At 54.8% G+C, this 23,262-nt stretch overlaps 1 protein-coding gene across 4 annotated transcripts; it reads left to right on the top strand.

Annotated features, from left to right (window-relative positions):
- The first annotated feature begins 4,672 nt into the window (after positions 1–4,672).
- Positions 4,673–22,236, top strand: MERTK (MER proto-oncogene, tyrosine kinase). Of its 4 annotated transcripts, none has more exons than XM_077176195.1 (19): positions 4,673–5,038; positions 8,615–8,948; positions 9,062–9,162; positions 9,258–9,431; positions 10,585–10,671; positions 11,248–11,363; positions 13,552–13,735; positions 14,353–14,504; positions 16,910–17,063; positions 17,360–17,480; positions 18,576–18,661; positions 18,757–18,852; positions 19,049–19,129; positions 19,242–19,334; positions 19,428–19,546; positions 19,757–19,866; positions 20,008–20,167; positions 20,462–20,598; positions 21,706–22,236. In XM_077176195.1, exons 1-19 carry the CDS (start codon positions 4,957–4,959, stop codon positions 22,178–22,180), a joined length of 2,862 nt encoding a protein of 953 aa, XP_077032310.1. In that variant the 5' UTR covers positions 4,673–4,956; the 3' UTR covers positions 22,181–22,236. The 4 variants fall into 4 exon arrangements, with proteins under 4 accessions (XP_077032310.1, XP_054485668.2, XP_077032311.1 ...); XM_054629693.2 differs by having other exon boundaries at positions 4,674–5,038; positions 16,913–17,063; positions 17,327–17,480; XM_077176196.1 differs by having other exon boundaries at positions 4,679–5,038; positions 17,327–17,480.
- The last annotated feature ends 1,026 nt before the right edge of the window (positions 22,237–23,262 follow it).

The raw sequence follows: 23,262 nt of genomic DNA, 5'->3' as shown, positions 1-23,262 counted from the left end.
TTCCTTCCCACCCAAATCATCCCGGCATCTCAGGATAAAGAATAATCAGAATCCATGTAGAGTGGTTGTGATGGAAGCCAGGGGTGTAAAAGGGAGGAAAGGGTAAGGGAGATTCAGAATGAACCCTCTTGTTCCCTGAACTACTTTTCAGAGAGGAGGTGGGGTTGAAGATGTATTCAATCTTAGGCTCAATCTCCATCAGAATTGGGAAAGAGAAGGAGGAGATCTAAAAGAGATCCAGGGAGATCTTAGAGCCCCTTCCAGTGCCTGAAGGGGCTCCGAAATAAAGGAAGAAAAAATTCTGTGCTGACACTCTCTTTTTGTTGTTGTTGTTTTGTCCCAGTGAACTGGAACAAGGGTGTTTGTTCCAGAAAAGCCCTGCCCTACTTCTGCATGGCCCCTTCTCCAGTCACATCTTATTCATTTCCCTGGCCTTTAGCACCAAGGATCCTTGGCCGTTGTTCCCAGCAATCCCCATTTGGCTCCATGGCTCTGTGTTTGAGCCATGGGCATTAGCCCAGAGAATGCCCCATGCCTGGGAGTGTTCCAGGCCAAGGTGACAGGGCTTGGAGCACCCTGGGATAGTGGAAGGTGTCCCTGCCCATGGCAGGGGGTGAGACTGGACCATCTGTAAGGTCCTTTACGACCCAAAACATTCTGGGATTCTGGAATTCTCTGATATGGTGCTTAAGAAACTGCTTTGTGGGACTGATGGGGACTGATGCAGCCACCCCTGGGCGTGGGTACAACCCTGTTCCCAACATTCCACATGCTCGTGATATGGATTAGCATAAATCTGTGTGAGTCTGGGCTCTGCTGACTTATCCCAGCTAAAATCCTGGCTTCTGGCACACAGGAGGGACTGTTCTGTCTGGAGTAGAGGGAGATTGTGCCATCCCCTCTCCCTCCTGGATGGGAGTTAAGGTTGGGAAAGACCTTTCAGATCATCAACCATCTGCCATCACCACCACCATGTTCACTGCTAAACCATGTCCTCAAGTGCCACATCCACAGTTTTTTTAACAGTCCCAGGGATGACGATTCCACCACTTTCCTGGCAGCCTCTTGCAGTGCTTTACAACCCTTTCTGTTTTCATAGGATTTGTGCCCCATTCAACCTGGCCTTGGACACTTCCAGGGATGAGGCAGCCATGGAATCTCTGGACAAGCTGTTCCAGGGCCTCCTCACCCTCACAGGGAAGGATTTCTTCCCAATATCCCATCTAACCCTCCTCTAAAACCTGTATGAAGTAGCTCGATGGGAACTGAAAGGGCAAATGATTTATTTTCATGACATGAGTTTCACAATAATCAAAGAAGGGAGAAGCTGTGGATGAATCGAAAACATACTTGAAACTGGATTTTGGGGTTCTTTGGTTTAAGCTGGGACAGAAGCACTTCTGAGAAAGGAGAAGCAGGATGGGAAAAGCCAATGTCCAACCTTTGTTTTGCAAAGTGAATTGCAGAGCAGGAGAAATTGTTCTGAGCCAAGGGACAGGATGTGCCCGGTAAGAGCTGCAGCGTGTCCCAGTGCCCAGAGCAGGCACAGCAAGAAAAAGACATTTTAGTGGCATCACAAAATGTTCAGTTTTTCCCTGCAAATTGTTTGGGAGCTGCATCCTGTGCCTGGGGTTTAGCACTGAGCACAAACGGGCCAGCTGCCCTCAGCGAAGGACGTGTTGCCAAAGGAGTTTGGCATTTGAATGAACAGGAGCCCCGGCAAATTGAAATAAAAATAGGCCCAAAGAGGAAGCAGAAATAAAGGAATGATTTTGCAAAATGAAAATAAAAACACAGAAATAGCCAGGGGGAAAAAAACATCAGCAGACAAAAGCCCACCAGTCTGATTGCCAAGTGCCATTTCTGCTAAACAGTCCGATTTCCCAAAAGTTGTGTTGACTCCGAGGTCTCCCAAAAGTCTGGTGAGGAAACTGAGTCGGTGTTCTGAAGTGAAACTGCAAAAAAGGGGTCAGACTCAGGCACCTGCATCGCTGGGATCCTGCCAAGAGAGAGCTGGGGATCCCTGTGGAGAGGGATCCTCTGGGACGCCCTCACCCAGGCAGGAGAAGCTGTGAGGATAAGGATCTCTCCCTCTGGGGCAGGACACAGCAGGAAACATGGACAGCTCGCTGGTGATGGATTGGATAACCTTGGATAGGGACTGGTTTAGCTGGTTCAGGGCTGATCCGGCTGCTCAGACAGGCAGGCTTTGTGTCCAGGAAAGGTTGTCCCTCCTTCCTTTGACATCAGTTGCCCTTTTCCCTCTCCTGCTGTCCCAGGAGGTGTTCTTAGGGCCAAATGCCACCTAATTCCCAACCCTGGGCAGCGGGAACACGGCATGCTGCCTGGGGAGATCTGGTGAGTCAGGGTCCAGAAACCATGAGTGGTTTGTGTGGATACCCCCAGCAACTGTTGAGCTTTTGGGCTCTGAGGTTGGAAATCTGTCACCTGCTCCAAAAAAGGCCACTCCAGTATTCCATATGCCGTGAGGAGCAGGAGGATGGCAGTGAGGTGTCCAAGAGCCAAAGGGGTCAGACTGGCTCCTGCTGGCTGCTTCCAGGCCTTTCCTATCACAAACCTCACCTGAGAGCTTCTCCTCTGATTTCTCCTCTCTGAATTTTTCCTCCTTCTCCGTGCACCAGCCTCTTCCTCATGTCAGGTTGTGCAACAAACCCTCTGGAGCTGGAGCAGAACCCAACCTGCTGCAAAGAAATGACCCAAATCAGGGGATTTTGGGGAGCTGCTAAAATCCTCTTTATGGTCCTGCATGCTCTTGTTTATTTCTTTAATTCCTCTTTTGCACAAACTGCTTCTCTTCCTCACCCCGTGTTAGTGGGGCGACTGTATCCTGATGCAAGGGCCATTCCCACTCTGCAGCCCACAAAGTCCAAAGGCTTTTCCATTGCTTTGTTCCCAAAAATTGCGAAGCCAGCAGGAGCAGCCAGGAAAGCAGCCAGATCAAAGTGAATTCGTGTGGCAAAGGCTGACCACAAATGACAGGCATGGGACACATGTCTGTCCCTGGTCTCGTCCTGCTCCTTGAGGGATGCTGGATCCACAGGGAATGTGCCCAACATCTGAAGGAAAAGCAGTGCTGCTGGATCTGCATGGAAGATGCTCTAACTTCTTGCAGCAGTTTTAGAATGTTTTCCTTCTCCCCTTTCCTCGGGGCCTCCAACTCCATGAGCCCTTCCTTGGCTGCTGATGGCTTCAAGATGTGGGAAGCTGGGAGGAAAATTCAATCCCTGTCACCAAAGCCTGGGAATGTGCAGTGAATAAGCAGCTTTGCAAGTCAAAGAAGTCTGGGAGTGATTTGTTGGAGTTTTTTCGCTGAGCTTAAGGAGGTTTTTCTTCCCAGATGGAAAAGGCTTCAAAGTGGATTAGGAATGGTCCTATTCTTTGGGAAAAGTGCAGCAGGCAGTGACTTGTGTCACAGGTTCAGGGAGCAGAGAGGTTAGTGCAGAGAAATTCCAGTGCCTTTCAGCCACATCATCAGGATGCTGGTTCCCCAAATCCCAGTCCCTTCCCATGGTGGGGGGAACACTCATGGCCTTGATACACCTTGGTCCCAAATGTCCCCATGCAAGGCCAGTGTTGGGGCAGGTTCTGAATATCCAGAAACTCCCTTGTTTCCTTCCCATGCCACAGGAGATGTGTTCAGTTTGCCTTGTGTTAACAGCTCATGTTGGTTTCACCTGGGTCTCCCTCCTTTCCTTGTCTTTGTCCCTGTCCCCTCTTGTCCTGCTGGCGTGGGCCAGGTGAGAAGGAGCAGTGCCTTCAGCTCAGCATTCCCGTGCTGGACCAGCCAGAGGGCAGTGGGGGGAGATTCCATAGGGTGAAGTGACCGGTCCTGTGCTTGGGTCACAACAACCCCATGGAGCGCTGCAGGCTGGGAGTGAGTGGCTGGGAAAGGTCCGAGGTGTGCAGTGCCTGAGCACAAGCCCAGCTGTGCCCAGGTGTGCCCAGGTGTGCCCAGCTGTGCCCAGGTGTGCCCAAGGAGGCCAATGGCACTGGTGGTGCCACAGGACCAGGGCAGTGACCGCCTCCCTGTGTGACCACTGGTGAGGCCTCACCTCAAATCCTGGGGGTGATTTTGGGCCCTGCATGAAAAGAAAAACTTGGAGGAGCTGGAGTGTGTCCAGAGATGGGAATGGAGGTGGGGAAGGGTCTGGAGCACCAGGAGCAGCTGAGGGAGCTGGGGAGGCTTAGCTTGGAGACAAGGAGGTTCAGGGGGGACCTTGTCACTCTCTACAAGTGTCTGAATCACGGGATGCTTTGGGTTGGAAGGACTTTAAAACTCATCCCATTCCCTGCCACGGGCAGGGACACCTTCCACTAGCCCAAGTTGCTCCAAGCTTCATCCAACTTGGACACTGCCAGGGATGGGGCAGAGGAAGTTGTAGCCAGGTGAGAGTCGGTCTCTGCTCCCAGGTAACAAGTGACAGGACAAGAGGAGTCTGCCTCAAGCTGTGGCAGGAGAGGTTTAGGTTGGACATTGGGAAAGTTCCTTCACAGAAAGGACTGTCCAGACTGTCCAGAAAGAACTGGCCCAGCTGCGCAGGGAACTGGTGACTCCCCACCGCGGAGGGGTGCAAGAGCCGTGCGGCCCTTGGGGACAGGGCTCAGCGCTGGCCCCGCAGTCCTGGGGGAGCGCTCTCGGCCCGGCAGCGCCGGTGCTGCCCGCTCCCTCCCCCGCCGGGAGGCGGGCCGGGGCAGGCCCGGGGCGGAGCGGCGGCGCCGGCGGCCCCCGAGCGCGGCGGAGCGGCGGAGCGAGCGCGTCCCGTTCCCGGGGCCGCTGCCAGTCCTGCCTGGTGCCGGTGGCGGAGCGCTGCCGCTGCCAGCCTTGTTCCCGGCGGCGGAGCGGTGCCGGCGGCGGAGCGGCGCTGGTGTCGGTGGCGGAGCGGTGCCGGTGGCGGTGGCGGAGCGCGGCGGCGGCGCTGGCGGTGCCGGCGGGCGATGGGCGGCGGGCGCTGGGCGCTGCTCTGGGCGCTGCTCTGGGCGCTGCTGGCGGCCCTGCGCCCGCCCCGCGGAGGGGCCGGTGAGTCCGCAGCGGGCACGGAGGGAACCGGGGACGGCCCCGGGACGGGGGCGGCGAGCGGAGCTTGGCCGGGGAGCGCTTTCCCCGCGGGGGCTGCTCCGGGCCGGGCTGTGGCGGGGGCAGCACGGGCGCCCGGTGGGTCCCGGGGAGAAGCTGCTCAGGGATGGCCCGAGGGGATTCTGGCCGCATCGCAACCCGCAGCGGGTCTGGCTGCTCGGGTACACGGGGTTTGGCTGTCCCGGGACGCGCAGTGTGGCTGTCCTGCGACACAGGGTCCGGCTGTCCCGGGACACGCGGTTTGGCTGTGCCAGGACGCAGGAACTGGCTGTCCCAGGACACATGGTTTGTCTGTCCTCGGACCCACGGTCTGTCTGTCCCGGGACACATGGTTTGTCTGTCCTCGGACCCACGGTTTGGCTGTCCTGCTACACGGGATTTTGTTGCCCTGGAGCACAGGGTCTGGCTCTTCTGGGACGTGATTTGGATGTCCTGGGACACAGTCTGGCTGTCCCAGGACAAAGCTCTGCCTCCGCAGCGTGGTCCTGCCCCGGTACTTCACTGCCTGATGTGCCTCTGCTTGCCGGGGATACCACGACAAGCAGGGACCACAAATTGTGGCAGATCGGTGTGGCATTTGCCCCATTAGTCATGAGCCAGCTACGTAGCGATGCTGAGAAAAATCCTCGGGAATCACCACGGTTTGTGGTGCTTTGTAGTGCAGGCAGCTTGGTGGCTTTTCAACTCCAGTTGCAGAAAGAAATGAGGAGATAAAATAATTTTTGGACTTTCAAAAATCCTGTGATCAGGGCTGCCCGACCTTTGGGAGCTGCTGCGGGACCTCAGGGCTGCTGGGGGGTCTCAAGAGTCTCTGTGCTGATGGAATTTAGCAGGGAAGAAAGGAATGTGAGTGTTTGCTTTGGGCAGGGAGGAGTTAAAGTCCTGATTGTCACAGCAGGAGCCTGCAGTGAGGGGGACTCTCTGTGGATGGAACCGGGAATCCTGGGCTGGTTTGCACAAAAGGTGTTTGAATAAGGAAGATTTCTTTGGATTCAGGTGTGGCCCCGGGGAAAATTAATTTCTTACAATAATAGAATTGTTTGGCTTGGAAAAGATCATCGAGTGCAACGTTAACCTGACACTTCCAGGTCTACCGCAGCTCCCAGGGGATGGGAGGCTGGATACCCCACGGGCAGGGGCTCCTCATTCCTCCTGCTCAGTGAGCAGAAGCTCCTGTCAGCAGGTGAATTACTCCCAGCAGTGGGAATTCCAGGGCTGGGGATGCAGCCAGTGTTTTGGCAGACCTGGATGCATCATGACTGCAGAAAAGACCTTGTTTCAGTCGTGGTTCCGCCCGATTTTCCTGCTAAAATTTGTGCAGGAAAATTTCTCCCATCCAGGGAGAAAGGCACTCAGGACCTGTGCAGCAAGATCTGCCTCTGTTGGCCCTGGAGTTTTGCTGCAGTTCCAGGTGTTCCAGGAGAGCAGCAGTGCCCTTGCAAGTGGTTTAATTTCCACGCCGGATTTTGCCTCAGGCCTGGCTGTGGTTAGGACGGGAGCTGCTCCTGCACCCACAGAGGCACGTCAGGCTTGCAGCTCCCTGGCTTTAGCCTGGGATTTTAGAGCCAGCCTAACTGCTCTGGACTCAAGGAAGAGCTGTCCTGCCACACAGGGCGAGTCCCTTCCAAACTGCTGGGAGGATATCCCCATCCCAAACTTCTGGGGTACCCAAAGGCGGTGCTGGAGATGAGGAATTCCTGTACTCTCATGAGTCAGAGAGGAAAGTATTTCATTCCCCGGCCAGCAAACACCTCTTCCCACTTAATTAGTGTGAAAACAAGGCTGAGATCCTCCTTGCTCTTTGCCTTTAAGCTTGAGGCAGCCCAGGGAAGCAGAAAGCATCCCAGGACACAGCACAAATCCATGTCCTCCCCAGCAAGGGGTCTGTGCCGGGGGAGCTGCTCTGGCCAGAGCCAGACCCCTTCAAATGGAGCCTGAAAAAAGCAGTTGGAGCCTGGATTGTGCCAGGCAGGGAGCAGCTCCAGCCTGAGTGACCTCTGGGAGGAGCAGGGGAGGGAAGGGAATTTGGGGTCGCTGCTTGTTTGCATTTGGCAGATCCTTTGGGAGCTCTGGAGACGTGGCTGCACATCCATGGCTGTCCCTGCAGCTTTGCAGCAGTCACATGGGCTCTGTCTGTGTTGCTTTGGGAGGCTCAGGGACGCAGGTTGGAAAAGCTGCAGCTCTTTTTGTTTTGTTGTTTTGGTTTTTTTTTTTCTGAAAGGGAAACCCATTGTGCTGCGGGAGAGGCAGGGAGAGCCTCCCCCTTCCCTCTAGACTGAAAAACCCTGCTGGCATTCTGTCCTCAAGCAGCATTTCTTGAGGGTTAAAAATAGGAAGAGATTTAGCAAAGGGATATATCCAACCTCAAAATTGGGCTGTGTTTCTTGGCTCTGGGAAAAACACACCAGGCTCGTGCCCCATTACTCACAACAGTGATGACGTAGCTTTAAAAACTTGTTGTTTGATGTTTGAGGGCTAAAACCTGCCCAAAAACAAACTCAGCTGAGCTCAGGTTCAATAAGAACTGTGCTTTCTTTATCTTTTAAACTGTGAGTGGTTGTTTGGCTTTTCTTTCTTGGTAAAGGGAATTAATTTAGTTGAAATTCCTGTCTGGCACAATGCCTTTGCTTGCTGAAAGGGAGATTTACCACTCGGCACGGGATTGCTGATGGCTGGGAAAGCCTCAGGAAGCTCAGAAATGGTCCAGGAAAGCCAGCCTCCACGTGGTGGATCCCCTAGATCTGATCTCAAAAATACACACATTTTTGGAAGGGAATTGCTTGAAGTGGAGCTGCTCTTTATCTCAGCCATGGCTGGGTGGGAAGTGCTGGGAGGGAGGGGGAAAATGACATTTGCTGACTTGGAAGTGGGGGTATGAAGTCCTCAAAAAGAGCTTTCCCTTGGGAAAAAAAATGTGGGAGAAGACCCTGGGAGAGCAACACTGAACAGCAGCTGGCTCCTATACGCTGTCCGAAGGCATTTCTTCATCTGTCTGCAGCTCTTTTCCTGGGAAAGGCAGTGAGTGGAGGCACTTAGCGAAAGTTGACTCAGAGCATGTCCCAGTCTCCCTGTCCTGGGAAGGGACAGGCTCCTGGCAGAGCCTAAAATCAGCAAAATTCCAGCCGGGAGCTCTTCCTCTGCCCCAGCTGAAAATGCTTCAGATGAGGCCCCGCAAGGGGTTTGCTGGAGTAAAGTCCCAAAGTCCCGTAAAGTCCCAAATTCCTGCTGCCCAGGGATCCTTTTATGTTCCAGTCCCGGGGGTGTAATGCAGCAGGAATAGCTCCTGCCTCTCCCCTTCCCAAAGAAACGTGGCTGAGTGTTTTCTTTAGCTTGGGCTGCTCCTGTTTGTTTTAAAAAGGACTTTTTTTAGGGCTGCTACCTGTACAGAATCCTGGGACAACATTTTAGGAAATGGAAACGAGCTGCCTTTAATTATTCTTGGAAGCAGTGGGGTTGTTTTGCCGCGAGGTCTCCCAAACTTTCTGGTGGTGGTGACAAACCTCAAGTGTCCCCTTGCAGAGGAGGCTGACGGAGAAGGAGGCGTGAGGCCGTCCCTGTTGGCGCATTCCCGGCGTTCCCAGCGGAGCCTGCTCTGGAGCACCACGGAGGAGCCCCCAGGCAGCTCCGTTGGACAGCTCAGGTTCAACCCCACGGTGCCACGCGTGGTCATCAACGAGCACAAGGACGTCACCTTCAACTGCTCCATCCGAGTGCCTCAGGAGCTGCTCCGGGCCGATGCCCCGGGAATTTCCCTCTGGAAGGACGGGAGGGAGCTGCACGTGCTGGATCGCATCGCCAGCAGCCACTTTGAGATCCCCGATGAGGAGAAGGTGGACATGACCTCCACCTTCAGGTGAGTGCTGCTGGCCTTTCAGAGCAGGTGGGGATGAGGGGTGCCCTGAGGGCTGGCTCCCAGGGACGATGGGAAGCCACAAGGCCTGAGGTGGTGTCCCTCCTGTCCGGCAGCATCCTCGGCGCCCAGCGCTCCGATAACGGCTCCTACGTCTGCAAACTCAACATCTCCGGCGTGGAGGTGGTGTCTGATCCCATCCTGGTGCTGCTGGAAGGTGAGCTGGAGCAGCTGTGGGGTTGTGTCCTGGCTGAGTGACCAGGAGCTGGGAGCCAGAAATGGGGAATCCTTTGCTTCCCTGTGTCCCTCCAGGTCTCCCACACTTCATCCATCAGCCCGAGCAGCTGAATGTCACCAGGAACAGCTCCTTCAACCTGACGTGCCACGCTGTGGGGCCTCCAGAGCCTGTGGAGATCTACTGGTTCCAGAACAACATCCAGGTCAACCAGAAACCCTACATCTCCCCGTCGGTCCTGACTGTGCCAGGTGAGCTGGGAGTGTCCCTGCCATGGAGTGTCCCTGCTGTGGGACACCACAGCTGGGAATGTGCCTAGTGCTGTCCCAGAGCTGCTCCCTGCCAGGAGGGGCTGTTCCCGTGCCATGCACAGTCCTGGGGCCCCTCTGGGGCAGGAAGCCCCATCTGGCCCCCTCTGGCTGCTACCAGAAATCCCTTCCTTGAAAGAGGCAGGATACTCTGCCGACTCTTTCCTGAGCAAGCAGCAGATTTTTCCGCCAGCCTCTGGCTGTGCCAACAGGAACCTGGCTGCTCTCCTGGGCTGCTGGAATTCTGGTCCCCACTTTGTGTCCCTGGAAGAGTTTGGGATGCCCCCCTGTGTTGTGTGTCCATGACAGCTGCTGTGACTCAGGGAGAAAAATCCTTGGTGTCCCATAAACCCCCACTCTGGTTTGCTGCAGAGGCAAAAGATGGGGTATTTCTTGCTTTGCTCACGAGGAGAGGAGGAGGCTGATGGTTAATTAAGAGCTGGGCTATAATTGCCTGGTCTTGGCTTCCAGCGGCAGGTGGCCTTTAAAGGGCAGTGAAAGCCGGAAGAAGTGACTCATTCCTCTTGGATGTCCTCACATCCGCCTGGCACCCGCTAGGATGGGTCATTGGAGCAGAGCTTCTCCTGGCCCAGGAGCCCTGGCACCCTGAGGCACTGCTGGGATGAGCCAGCACTCCCCACGTCCACCTTGGCATGGGACAGGCGTCCCGAGCCCGGGGTCACCTCACCCAGGCCGGGAGAATCTGCCCTCGGGTATTTCCAGCGGTCCTTCCCTGCCATCAGCTGGAGGATTTGAGCAATCCTTGACCAGCACTAAATCATCTGACCAGGCCGTGGCAGGGGCTCTTCTGCTTTCTGCCTTTCCCCTTTTGGAGGGAAAGCAACCCCTTGCTCAGGAGCTTGTGCAAGGGCTCCGTAGGAACGTCCTGTCCGCGCCGGGTCCCGCAGGGATGGCACGCGTGTGCCCCTGCTGTGGGAGTGGGGCAGCTGGAGCCTGGGGTCACCCCCGGGCACTGGCACCAAAAGTGTCACAGAGGGAAGTGAAAACGGGCTAAGAAAGGAAACCTCGAGTGTTTGGTGGTGGGGTTGGGATGGTTTTGGGATATCCAGGGAATGGAGCTGTGTTTTCCTGGCAGGACTCATCAAGCCGACGCTGTTCAGCTGTGAGGCCCACAACAGCAAAGGCCTGACTGCATCCAGCCCGGGCCAGGTCAACATCAAAGGTCAGCTCCCATTCCCTGTTAAACCCCTGTGTCCCACACATCCCAGCACCCATCCTTCACAAGCTGAGGGAGATCCCTTCAATCCTGTAATTAAAATCCAGCGGGATCTGATTGTAATGTGGTCATCCTGGCTTGGTCATCCCAGCACTGGGATGGGGGAGGGAGCACCAAAATCTAAATTTGAAAGCAAAACTGTCAGCTTCAAAGCAGGATTCGGAAGGGCTGCATCGCTCCTTTCCTTCCTTCATAACCAGGGCGGTGCTCCATAGGAATTTTCCATAGGAAACAGTGGAAATTGCTGACATTCCTGATGGGAGCCGCTCCAGCAATGTAAGGAGGGTGTTCCCTGAAATAGGTCATGGTCTTTAAGCTCCCCAGAGTGGTCACAAATATAGAAATTGCCAAAATAGTTCTGAAAGTGACATTTTTGTTCTTCCCTATCCGGTGGTCCGGCACATCCGCAGAATTCGGATGTGGGGTCACACACTGAGCCCTGGGAGCTCCAGGGAAAAGCCACCGTGCCAGGTTTGTGTTTAGGCTTCCAGCTGACTGACTGCCCTTGGCTTCTCCCTGCAGGAATTCCATCAGCTCCCGTCAGTGTGCAGGTCCTCAACAGGACAGCCCGTGGAATCAGGATATCCTGGGTGCCAGGCTTTGATGCCTTCTCTGCCTTGAACAACTGCAGTGTCCAGGTAAACATCCAGAATTCCCATATCCCTGCAACTCCCCCACATGGATGCTCTGAGGCAGGTGGAAGCTGGTGGTGTTTGGCATGAGCTGCACAGATTTCACGGAATCCTGGAATGGTTTGGGTTGGAAGGATCTTAAAGATCATCCAGTTCCAACTCCCTTCCAACACCTTCCACTACCCCAGGTTGCTCCAACCTGGCCTTGGGAACTTCCAGGGATGGGACAGCCACAGCCTCTCTGGGTAGCTTGTGCCATGGCCTCACAGAAAACATTTTCTTCCCAATATCCCATCTATCCCTGCCCTCTGGCAGTGGGAAGTCATTCTCCCTTGTCCTGCCACTCCATGCCCTTGTCCTCAGTCCCTCTCCAGCTCTCTTGGAACCCCTTTCCATTGGGCAACACAGTCAGGTTGTCATGTGTTTTATGGCCCTGGTCAAACCTTTCCCAACCAAGCAGCATTCCCAAAGTCAGGATTTGGAGGGGCAGATTTCCCTCAGCTCCCCACTCCTGGGAAGGAGCTGAGGGATCACCTGTGTTCCTGGAGAACTCAGGGAACACCACCTCCATGGGTAGAGCCTGCAGGCATTTTCCACCTGCTGCACGTGGCTGGCTTTGCCAGTCCAAGCCCATCTTGCTGTCTCATGGATATGATTTTTATCCTGGAAAATCTCCACTCCAGCTGGGATAACACGTGGAGAGAGGAGACCTTTGAAGCCAGGTAAAAGTGAAAGGAATTTCGGGGAAGAAAGGTACCAGGGCTAATATTAGCACCATGTCCTGCTGCTGCCTTCCAGCCAGAGCTTGGGAAGCTTGGGTGGAGAGCCAAGGAATTTCCTATGACTTAACATTCATGGTCTGTCTGTAGGAAATAGCCTTTGAAAGTGGAAAACAGGAGAGGGCTTCTGGCAAAAACACAGCAGTGACTCAGCCCTTTTGCTGCTGTCCCCTTGGATAGTCCCTGGGCCCACCGAGCCAGTGACTCATTCCCGAGGGCTGCAGCTGGCCCACCTGCCAGCTCCAACTGTTGCAGTTTGCAAACATCCTGGATTTCCTCCCAGAATCCATGGATTTGATGGGTTATTCTCAGACAATTGAGGATTGGGCTGGATGCTCAGGATGTCTGGTCCTGGAAGCGTTGTGTGTGTTCCTCTGGTCGCTGCTCACCTTGCTCAGAGCATCTTGTGACAGCTTGGGGATGGAGGTGGCATTCCCTGACTTTTTCAGGAGACAGGCAACCCCTCAGCTCCTTCCCGTTATTTGTAAGGAATGGGAAGCTGAGGGAAACCTGCCCCTCCAAATCCTGACTTTGGGAATGCTGCTTGGCTGGGAAGTGTGTGACCAGGACAGGTGTGTGGCTGCAGCAAGCCCAGGCTTGCAGAGTCTTCCAGAGAACTACTTGGAGCATTTCTGTGAATTTCTCCATGAAAACCTGAGGATGAGGGCTGTTCCTTTATATTTTGCCTGTAAAACAGATGCTGAGACCATCCTGGGATACCATGGGAGGCTCTTTTGACTGAGCACAAGGATAGGTGTCCTGCCACCCCAAAATCACAGATGGAGGTTTCTCAGAGGAGTGCACAGCCCTGGGCACATGGGCTGGGTTCTCCTTGTTCTTGTTCTTGCTCTTCCCTCTTTCCCCCCCTCTGTCCCAATCCAGGAAGTGCTTCCCATAAAATGAGATGTTTCCTAGAAAGCTGCAGTGGCTCTTTGGGCCGCTCCATAAGGGCTCCATGTCCATAAATTTGTCTTTCTGTGAAAAGCAGGACTTGTTTTTGGGATGTTGAATTCATCCATGCTGCTAAATGCGACAAGGATTGGGATTAGTCCCGTTACATCCCAAGGAGACAAATCCTGTTTTCCAATGATGTGCTGCACAAAAAAGGAGCTTTATTTTGTTTACTTGGGATGTGCTGCCTGGTTATTTTATTCAGGGCTCCTTCTGCTCCATGCCACAAGAAACAGCAAATCATCCCTCCCTCCTTCCCAACATCCCTGTAATGTTCCCAGCTCCACACGTGCTGGAGCCCTCTCCCTGTGCCCTGTGAATGTCCTGCCATGAGCTTTCCCTGCAGGAGCTTTCCCCTGCAGAGTTCAAATGGGAGGCAGGGCTCTGGATCCTGTTTTCCAACATCTCTCCCTGCAGGTTGTTGCTGACTAATCCCTGTTTGTGGACTGATTTTCCAATTAAAGGTCAGGGAAGTTGTTCCAAGAGGCAACGTCTCCCTCCAGGCCTTCCACACCTCGGTGCCTCCCCACGTGTATCACATCCAGCAGCTGGAGCCCATGGAAGAGTACAACATCCGCGTTTCCTGCGGGAATGAGGTTGGCTGGTCGGCATTTAGCTCCTGGATAACAGCCAGCACCACGGAGGGAGGTAGGAAACAGGGAGTGAGGACTGAGAAGGGTTTCCCTGCCTCAATCCCTCTGGGTGAGAGGCACCTCTGGAGTCCTGGTTGCTCCCAGGGTGGGAAAGGAAACTTCCCCCTTTTTCATGGGCTTTATGGTTGAGCTCCAGCTCGTTTTCCATCAGATTCCCACATCCCTGCATCTCTTCTCCCAGCTTCCCTGAGCTCCTTTCCCATTGATTCCCACATCCCTGCACCCCTTCTCCCAGCTTCCCTCACCTCCTTTCCCATTGATTCCCACATCTCTGCACCCCTTCTCCCAGCTTCCCTCACCTCCTTTCCCATTGATTCCCACATCCCTGCACCCCTTCTCCCAGCTTCCCTCACCTCCTTTCCCATTGATTCCCACATCTCTGCACCCCTTCTCCCAGTTTTCCCAGCTTCCCTCAGCTCCTTTTCCCATTGATTCCCACATCTCTGCACCCATTCCTCCAGCTTCCCTGAGCTCCTTTCCCATTGATTCCCACATCTCTGCACCCCTTCTCCCAGCTTCCCTCACCTCCTTTTCCATTGATTCCCACATCTCTGCACCCATTCTCCCAGTTCTCCCAGCTTTCCTCACCTCCTTTCCCATTGATTCCCACAGCTCCAACCACGCCACCGCTGAACATCTCGGTGTCCTTCAACAAATCCAGCTCCTTGCTGGAGATCCACTGGGTGAAGCCACCCCTGGAGAGGATCCATGGGGAGCTCCAGGGCTACCTCATCTGGTACAGGTGGCACAACTCCGAGGGCATGGTGAGTCACCAGGAAATGGGGAAGAATGGCTAAAATCCTGGAAAAATCCCAGCAGGGATGTCCAGATGGGTTTTGGTGCTTCCACAGATTCTTTTGGAGTTCATTTCTTTGCTGTCTTGGGCTTTCATGTGGGCTTCAAACCACTCCTGGCCTTGCATTCCCTGAATTTTGAGCTGTTCCTTACTCAGATGGGATTTTTCCCTTCCTTAGCCCCACAGCACAGAATTTCAGAGCTCGAGGAACTCTTTGGCCCAAAGGCCTCTCTGAGAGTGCATGAAATCACCTGGCACACCCTGCTTGCCTTTTCTAGGATTTGGGAAGCAGCTGCAGGAATTTGCTAGGGCAAGGTTGGCCCGGGCTCTGGGCAAAAGATCCCATCCAGAGCCTATGGATAACAGCAGGAATGGATCCAGCTGTGGTTTGGGTTCCTCTGTGCCAGGCTGGCAGAGTGACCCCAGCTGGAAACAGTGACTCATCCCCTTTTTTTGTCAGATGCTGCACTTTCCGTTCCCCTTTTGCTCCCCCGTATAGATCCAGCCTGAATGAAGCCAGGGAAACAAAACCATGGTCTTGTGACTCGGAAAAAAAGTGCTGACAGGAGCTGTCTCTCTCCAGCAAAAGGCCAAACCCAGGCCTTGCCCTTTAAGCCCTGAGAGATTTATTGTTGCTGTTGTTGTTTGTTAATTTTTGTCCATTTTTCCAGCTTATGGAGTGAAATTTTTTCCAGTTCTCAATTTTTCCATGAGTGTGAGACACGAGACTGGAGTTCTGACTCCTCAGAAAGCTCCTTCTAAGGTTGGACTCGATAATCTCGGAGGTCTTTTCCAACCTAAATGATTCTGTGTGATTGATTCCATGAACTAAAGTCCCTGAGTTGTGGCCCTGCACAGGCTAAATCTGGACTGCCCCAAAATAACCACCAGTTTTTGCAGGATGAAGTCAGGAAGAAGCTGGATTTTGGTGACACAGGGCCACCTGCAGGCCTCTCAACGACCAGAAAATTCCCAAAAGTTGGTTTATTTTCCTCCTTAACTAGCAGTCCTTGTTGGAGCCAAGGCTGCCTGAGTTGGGACGGGAAGAAATTCCTCAACTACCACAAAACTCATAAAATCCCATTAAATTTGGCAGGTCAGCCCTGCTTTGTGCTCACAGTCTGGGCTTGTCCTCAGATGATACAGCAGAGCCTTTTAGGACAGGGAAAGATCCCAGTTTCAGGCTGGTGGTAGGGAAAGGATCCCATGTGGATACCAGGAGGAGGAAGGCAGGAATGTGGGAGCAGAGGTGACAACAGGTCCCAGCTCCTGTCAGTGCCAGTAGGTGCCCACGCATTCCCAGGGCATGGGTGTTTCACATCTGTTCCCGTGGCTTTTTTGGGACAGGGAACAGAAACTGGTTTCCTATGAGAAGCTCTGAATCCCTCTCCCCATCTCTCTCCTCACCCACTGATCCCCCTTAGCTCCATTTCCTCCCCCACTGATCCCCCTTAGCTCCATTTCCTCCCCCACTGATCCCCCTTAGCTCCATTCCATTTCCTCCCCCACTGATCCCTCTCAGCTCCATTTCCTCGCCCACTGATCCCTCTCAGCTCCATTCCCTCTCCTGGCCCACTGATCCCCCTCAGCTCCTGCTTTTTTTTTGTGGGAATGTTCAGGAAGGAGCCAGGCACTGCTGGGCACAGTAGCCTGCCAGATGTTTTGGCTGCAGCTGGGCAGATGTTTTGCAGTTGGAAATCGGCAGGGAGCAGCAGCAGCACTTTCTCAGCTGGAAATGACCAGGAAAGGATGGAATTTGCAGGGAAAGGCTCCTATGTTTTTACTAAGCCATGCTAGTTTTTAGTTTTAGTTTTCCTATGTTTTTACTAAGCCATGGGACCAGTCAAGGAAATACATAAAAATCTACATAAAAATATGCATAAAATACGTGGGACTGTAATTAGCTGGACACAAAAGCCACAGAAGGAGAGGTTTTTGGACCTAGGATCTACTTCCAGAGCACTTGGACAATCCTACCAGGAGTGCACGGATCCTGTGGGTGCTCACAGGGCTCCAGTGGCCAAACTGGCCACAACGAAGGCTGAGGGTCGCAATCCATGTCACCAGAGCCTTTCCATTCCATTCCTTGCCAGCTCCTTCCCTGCCTCTTTTCTGGCTCTGGCTGCTGCTGTTGTGAAGCAGAGAGGGCCAGGAATGCTCGGATTGAACGGGAAGCGCTGCTCAGCTCCGCTCCCGATCCCATCCGGCCCTTGCACACAGGGCCATTCTTCTCTCTAAATAGCCGGGTGCTGCACTTCCTCTGAGCTGGGAGAGCAAAGCAGCTCCCGAGGTTGCCAAGGGGACAGTTCTCAGTAAATCCCCAGGTTTCCCTGCCTTCCCCAGCCCAGGATTTCCTTCCCTTCCTCTCTCCAGCAGATCGTGTCCGACGAGGTCCGGCTGAACGGCAGCGTGGCCGTGCTGCCCGTGGTGGCCACCAACGCCACCTTCTCCATCCGTGTGGCTGCTGTCACCAAGGGGGGAGTGGGACCTTTCAGCCTTCCCATGGAGGTCTTCATCCCTGCCAGTGGTAAGGAGGTGCAGGGCTGGATGCTGGGAATAGCCCAGGGTGTGCTTTCCATGAGGCCGTTTGGCATCACTCCTTCAGATGCTTTCCCTGTCAGCCAAGGATCCTGATCTGGGAGCAGGGCAGCCTCACTCCTCATTCCCTTTTTTCCTTATTCCCGTGTAACCCTCTGGGCCCTGCTGAAAACCCCAGGGAAGCCCTGCCCCGAGCCCCAGGTGCTGCAGGCTGACTCTTTCACCGGCTCCATTAACAGGATATTTTCTTAGGATTAATAACCTCAGCCCCCTCTTCGACTCCAGCCTCCGGGAATGCCGACTCCTTTGTCGTAGTCCTGGGATTTATCTGCGGGACAATTGCCGTCGGAGTCATCCTCTGCTTGTCCGTGGTCATCCACAAACGATGTGTGGAGACAAAATATGGGTAAGGGGATGGAAAACAGGGTGGCTCCAAAGGGATGGGGGGCCAGCAGCCCGTGCTGGATTTGGGGGCGAGAATTCTGTCTCCAGGAGTGATGTTGTTGCCACAAATGACATTTTTTTATCCCATTTTTAAGTGGGTTTTTCCTTCCCCTCCCTTCCTTAGCTCAGCAGTTCACCTTTTGCTCACTATTCCTATTTTCAAAGGGAAGTGAACTTGTGCAACTTGGTGGGGGACGTGTTTTGTCACGGAAATGAGAGAGCAGAGGGTGTCACTGGGCACCAGAGGGTGACCCGGACCCAAGGGAGTGGCTGGAGCTGTATCAGGAGAGGTTAGGCTGGATTTTAGGAAAAGATCCTTCCCCCGGAAGGAACTGAACAGGCTCCCCAGGGAATGGTCACAGCTCCAAGGCTGCCAGAGCTCCAGGAGCATTTGGACAATGCTCCCAGGGATGCACTGGGTGGGATTGTTGAGGTGTCTGTGCAGGGCCAGGAGCTGGACTGGATGATCCTTGTGGGTTCCTTTCAACTCCATGATTCCATCACATCCCATGTCCTAGAGAAACCCTCCTGCCTCATCCCACGCCCGGGTTCAATGGCCCAGCATTGTTTAAAAACACAGACAAAGGGCTGTTTTCTCCTGCAATAGCCCAACACTCCTCACTCACCCTCGTGACTTCCCAAGTGCTGTTTAACTGCCCCGTGCTCCCAGTTTGGGAACTGGTACCGAGTAAGGATCCCTTTCCTAACTGGTTATTGTCACTCTTTCCCTGCTTTCCCACTTCTGGAGCATCCTGCCCTGGTTTTGTTTCCCAAAGCTGGACTTTGCAGGGCTCCAGCAGCATTCCTGCTCCTTGAGTAGGAAATGAGTATCCTATTTCCTCCCCAAAAGCTCTGTGACTCACTCCTTGATGGTTCAGTGGTGTTTGTGGAGCTGTTGTTTTGCTCAGACGTTGCAGGCAATGGTGCTGATCCAGGAAAAAGGAAATGGAACATGCATTTCCCCTTTTCCTATGCATCCCCTGGGCTCCTTCCCCTGCCATGTTCATTCCTTCGTCCAGGTGAAGCAGCCACAGCAGATGTGTTTGTGTTCCCTTAGGAATGCTTTCAGCAGGAACGACTCGGAGCTGGTAGTGAACTACACAGCCAAGAAGTCCTACTGCCGGAGAGCTGTGGAACTGACCCGTAAGGATACGTTTTTGTCCCTCTGGAAGGAGCTGGAGGGGGAAATGGCAGCAGGTGGGAGGTGCCTGAGCTCCTCCTGTCCCCCTCTCTTGCAGTGGGAAGCCTGGGTGTCAGCAGGGAGCTGCAGCAGAAGCTGCAGGATGTTGTTGTGGACAGAAACGCCCTGAGCCTGGGAAAGGTCCTGGGAGAGGGTGAGTAAAGCCCATCTCATTCCAACCTCCTGCCACAGGCAGGGAACCTTCCGTGAGCCCAGCTTGTCCTCCTTCTGTCACTGATGAGGAACGAGCCTTTTGGCTCCATCTTGGAGCATTCCAGGTCTTAGGGATCTGGCGATGTCCTGAAAGGTGCTGCTTTGGATAAAGGGATTCCTTCTTTCCTGTGGTGCAGGGGAGTTTGGATCCGTGATGGAGGGACGGCTCAGCCAGCCTGAAGGGCCCCCACAGAAGGTGGCTGTGAAGACCATGAAGTGTAAGTTGTCTCTCTGCCCACTGGATACCAGCATTCCCAGTACCTCTCTCAGGAACAGCATCCTGGCACTATTTTGGGGTTTTAAAGCTCTTTCTTTCTCTCTGCTTCCCAGTGGATAACTTTTCCCAAAGGGAGATTGAAGAGTTCCTCAGTGAGGCAGCGTGCATGAAGGACTTCGACCATCCCAATGTCATCAAGCTCCTCGGTATGGGCTGTCCCTTCCCACCCTCCAGCTGGGATTTGGGTGGACCTGGATCCCTTTTCCCAGGGCACTGTGTGAGTTGTCCATGTTTCCCAGGGGTGTGCATCGAGCTGAGCTCCCTGCAGGTGCCCAAGCCCATGGTGATCCTGCCGTTCATGAAGTACGGAGACCTGCACAGCTTCCTGCTCCGCTCCCGGCTGGAAATGGCCCCCCAGGTAGGGAGCACCAGGAGCAGAGGAGTGGGGTGGGATCAAGGTGGGAAGGGAATCCCCCACTGCAGCTCCTGCAGGCTCATGGGTCAATGAATGGTAGGGTCTGAGGGATGAGAGCTCGTCTGCTGCCATGGGCTCATCCATTGGGATGGCAGCCCTGGATAGGGAAGCCTTTTGGATCAACACTGTGTAACCTCCACCTTCCCTCCCCAGTTTGTACCCCTGCAGACCCTGGTGAAGTTCATGGTGGACATCGCCCTGGGCATGGAATACCTGAGCAGTCGGAACTTCCTCCACAGGGACTTGGCAGCTCGAAACTGCATGTGAGTGTTTTCCTCTGCTCCATCCCGCGGGATGAGCCCTGTGGATTTACAGCACAGCTCTGCTCCTTTCCACAAAAGTTCCATTGGTTCTGAGACCCAGAGCTCAGCGCTGAGGCTGTCCTGATCCCTGTTTTGCCCCAGGCTGCGGGATGACATGACGGTGTGCGTGGCAGACTTCGGGCTCTCCAAGAAGATCTACAGCGGGGATTACTACCGGCAGGGCCGCATCGCCAAGATGCCCGTCAAGTGGATCGCCCTCGAGTCCCTGGCTGACCGTGTCTACACCACCAAGAGCGACGTGGTAGGTCCCTGTGCCTGGAGGGACAGTCCCCTGGGCTCAGCCACGCCGTGCTCCTGTTGGTGTCATTCCCTGGAAGTGCAGGAGGCTGCCGGAGCCCTTCTGCTGCTGGCGCAGTCAGTTCCTTGGGTGGGCCCCTCACCTCCATCCTGGTCATTCCCAGTTTTGGGAGCACCACAGCTCTGCCCGTTGTCCCTTGGATGCCAGGCAGTGACCTTTCCCCATGAAAAGGTTCATTCCATTCATTCCTCCTGGAAGTGTCCCTTCAGCCCTGGCCTTTTCCCTTTGTGCTGGCAGTGGGCATTTGGCGTCACCATGTGGGAGATTGCCACGCGCGGGATGACGCCGTACCCAGGGGTGCAGAACCACGAAATCTACGAGTACCTCTTCCATGGGCAGCGCCTGAAGAAGCCCGAGGATTGCCTGGATGAGCTGTGAGTCCTGGGATGCCAGCTGGGAAAATGGATTTTCCTAGGAACAAACCCCTTAATGTTTGCACAACGTGCCTAAGGAAAGCCAGATCCTGGAGCAGAGCGTGTGCCAGCATCTGCTGAACTGCAGGCAAAAATCCCAACAAATATCCTCAGGGGAAGTAATGGGTTTGTAGGGCTGGCAAGGTCACCAGGAACAGTCAGTGCTTGGACTTTTTAGTATTTTTATTTCTTTATTTTTTGATTTGGCCAAAAAGGTCCTGGCTGGTGATGCTCCTCTTTGTTCCACAAAACTCCCTCTAGGTCCCTTCATTGCCTCAAATCTATAAATCTGTGTCCCCCTGGAAAGGGAAGATGGAAAATGCACAAACCTTTGGATTTCTGAGCAGCTCAGCTCAGAAAGGCCTTTCTCCCAAGCTTCTTTCCTGAGTTTTTCTCCAGTGCTGTTAGAGCTGAGAATGTTTAACCCCCCATGGCTGAGAGCTTTGAATCTCAACTGGATAAACAGAGTGGTACATTTCCTAAAAGGCTCCTCTCCACTCCCTGTTCCTGAAGGAAGCAGTGCAGGAACCTCTAAGAATCCAGCCTGCTGGAGGGCAGAGAGGCTGGCAGGGACATGCTGGGAGCTTCCAGGGCTCCCTGACATCCAGCCCGGGAGCAGGCACCTGCCAAGGGAAGGACTGGGCATCCCACACACAGAGCTGGGATGTTCCCAGGGAACAGATCCCAGGGCTGCACTGGAAGAGACTTCTCACATTTCTAACAACAGCTTGGGCTGATAAATCCATGCCCTTGGGAAACAGCCTAAGCAGAGGGAGTTGGTTTCACTTTGATTTAATGGGAATTTCAAGGCTTGCCCAGCTTGGAGGGAAACTGGGAATTAACCCCCATACCTCCCCTAATGCAGAGAAGTGCAGGGTGCCCAGAGAAGCTGTGGCTGCTCCATCCCTGAAAGTGTTCAAGGACAGCTTGGAGCTACCTGGGGTGGTGGAAGGTGCCCCTGCCCATGCCTGCAGGGTGGGACTGGATGAGCTTTAAGGTCCCTTCCAAACCAAACCATTCTGGGATGCTGGGATCCTCTGTTAACCACTCTCCTCTCCCAATTTCTAGGTATGAAATAATGTCTGAGTGCTGGAGAGCCGACCCTGCCACTCGCCCCACCTTCTCCCAGCTCAAAGTCCAGCTGGAGAAGCTGCTGGAAAACCTGCCCAGCTCCAAGGCGTGCAGGGACATCATCTACATCAACACCGGCCTTCCCGAGCAGAGCCCGGACTCCACGCAGGATTCCGGCTTCCCGCAAGCAGACTCGGATTTGGACGCTGGGGAGGCGTCGGAGCCCGGCTCCCCCGGCGCGGAGGGGGCGCTGGTGGCTGTGGATGTGCATCCCAGCGAGCTGTGGGACAGCAGGTACATTGTGGAGGAGCAGCTGGCTGGCCCCGTGGAGGAGCCCTACGTGCCCCTGCTGCCCTGCCAGGCCTTGGAGCCGGGGAGCCGATGGAGCCAGGCCAGCACTTTGCCGGCGTCGGAGCGGCCGCGCGCCGGGAGCTGCGGGGAGGACTCGGAAGGGCCGCTGGGAATGGTGTGAGCGGCACCATGGCAAGGACACAGAGGGAATATTTTAATAAACAGTCATCTCTTTTATTTATTATCTCCTGCACGGTTTGCCTGGTGGAGGCTGGCTCTCCCCAGGAGCTTTTTCCTGGGCTGAAGTCCCAGGGGTTTGGAATTAACAGTGGAATTATTTTGCTGTAATTATTCATCTTCTCCAGAAGGAGCAGGGCAGGGTGGGGTGGATGGTGCTGAGGGGGCAGCTGTCCTTGCAGGGCCTGGTGTTTTCCCCCTTTTCCATCCTGTGTTAAGGTTTGTGGGATGGGCATCCCCCTGGATGATGAGTGCTCCACCTCTACAGCCTGCTGGGGGATTTCACACTGCAAGAGATCCCCGTGGAAAACAGCAACGGGAGCCCCAATGGGAACAGCGGGTGCTCCCACATTCCCTTCTCCCTGATGGGTTCCACATGCTAAGGAACCATTGCTCCTGCTGCAGCACCAGGGAAACAGGAGCCTGAGCTGGAGCCCCCTGGACACGGCCTGGCCCTTCCCTGCTGACCCTTCTCCTTTTGGGGGGAATTCTGCTGCTTCCATAGCTGGAGCTGCTCGGCAGCAACCAGAACCGGACCCAGCACCTTTTGCCTCTCCTTGGGGGAGACTGGGCTGGAAATGGGGGTACCGAGCTGGGGGCAGGGGGTTGCAGGAGGGGGAAGGCATTTTGGGACTGGGGAAAGGGATGCAGTGACTGAGATGGGGTGCAGGAGCTGGAAAACGGGGTGCCGAGCTGAGGAGGGGCTGCAGGGCTGGGAAAGGCTTTCCCTGCCCGGCACGGGTGGTCCCGGCCCCGCCGGAGCGGGGGGGGCTGACAGGGGCTCCGGCACGGTGCCCGCTCGTCCCGGCAGCACCAGAAACAGCTTTGCTGGGGGAAAAGCCACCCTCTGGCACCCCAGCCGCTGGGGATGGATGCCCTTGGAGCCCGGCCGGTGTCCCGGGGGATGGATGCCCATGGAGCCCCGCCGATGTCCCGGGGGATGGATGCCCTCGGAGCCCGGCCGGTGTCTCGGGGGATGGATGCCCTCGGAGCCCGGCCGGTGTCCCGGGGGATGGGTGCCCTCGG

Source organism: Agelaius phoeniceus, chromosome 3, assembly GCF_051311805.1.
Source record: "Agelaius phoeniceus isolate bAgePho1 chromosome 3, bAgePho1.hap1, whole genome shotgun sequence".
Taxonomy (NCBI): Eukaryota; Metazoa; Chordata; class Aves; order Passeriformes; family Icteridae; genus Agelaius; species Agelaius phoeniceus.
The sequence above is the reverse complement of the archived record's forward strand: the minus strand, read 5'-3'. Positions and strand labels throughout refer to the sequence as shown.

Coding starts and splice junctions, on each gene's coding strand:
- MERTK (XM_077176196.1), top strand. CDS start 4,957: ATGGGCGGCGGGCGCTGGGCGCTGCTCTGGGCGCTGCTCTGGGCGCTG. Junction 17,064..17,326: donor GGTCTTCATCCCTGCCAGTG/GTAAGGAGGTGC, acceptor ATATTTTCTTAG/GATTAATAACCTCAGCCCCC. Junction 20,599..21,705: donor GAGGATTGCCTGGATGAGCT/GTGAGTCCTGGG, acceptor CCCAATTTCTAG/GTATGAAATAATGTCTGAGT.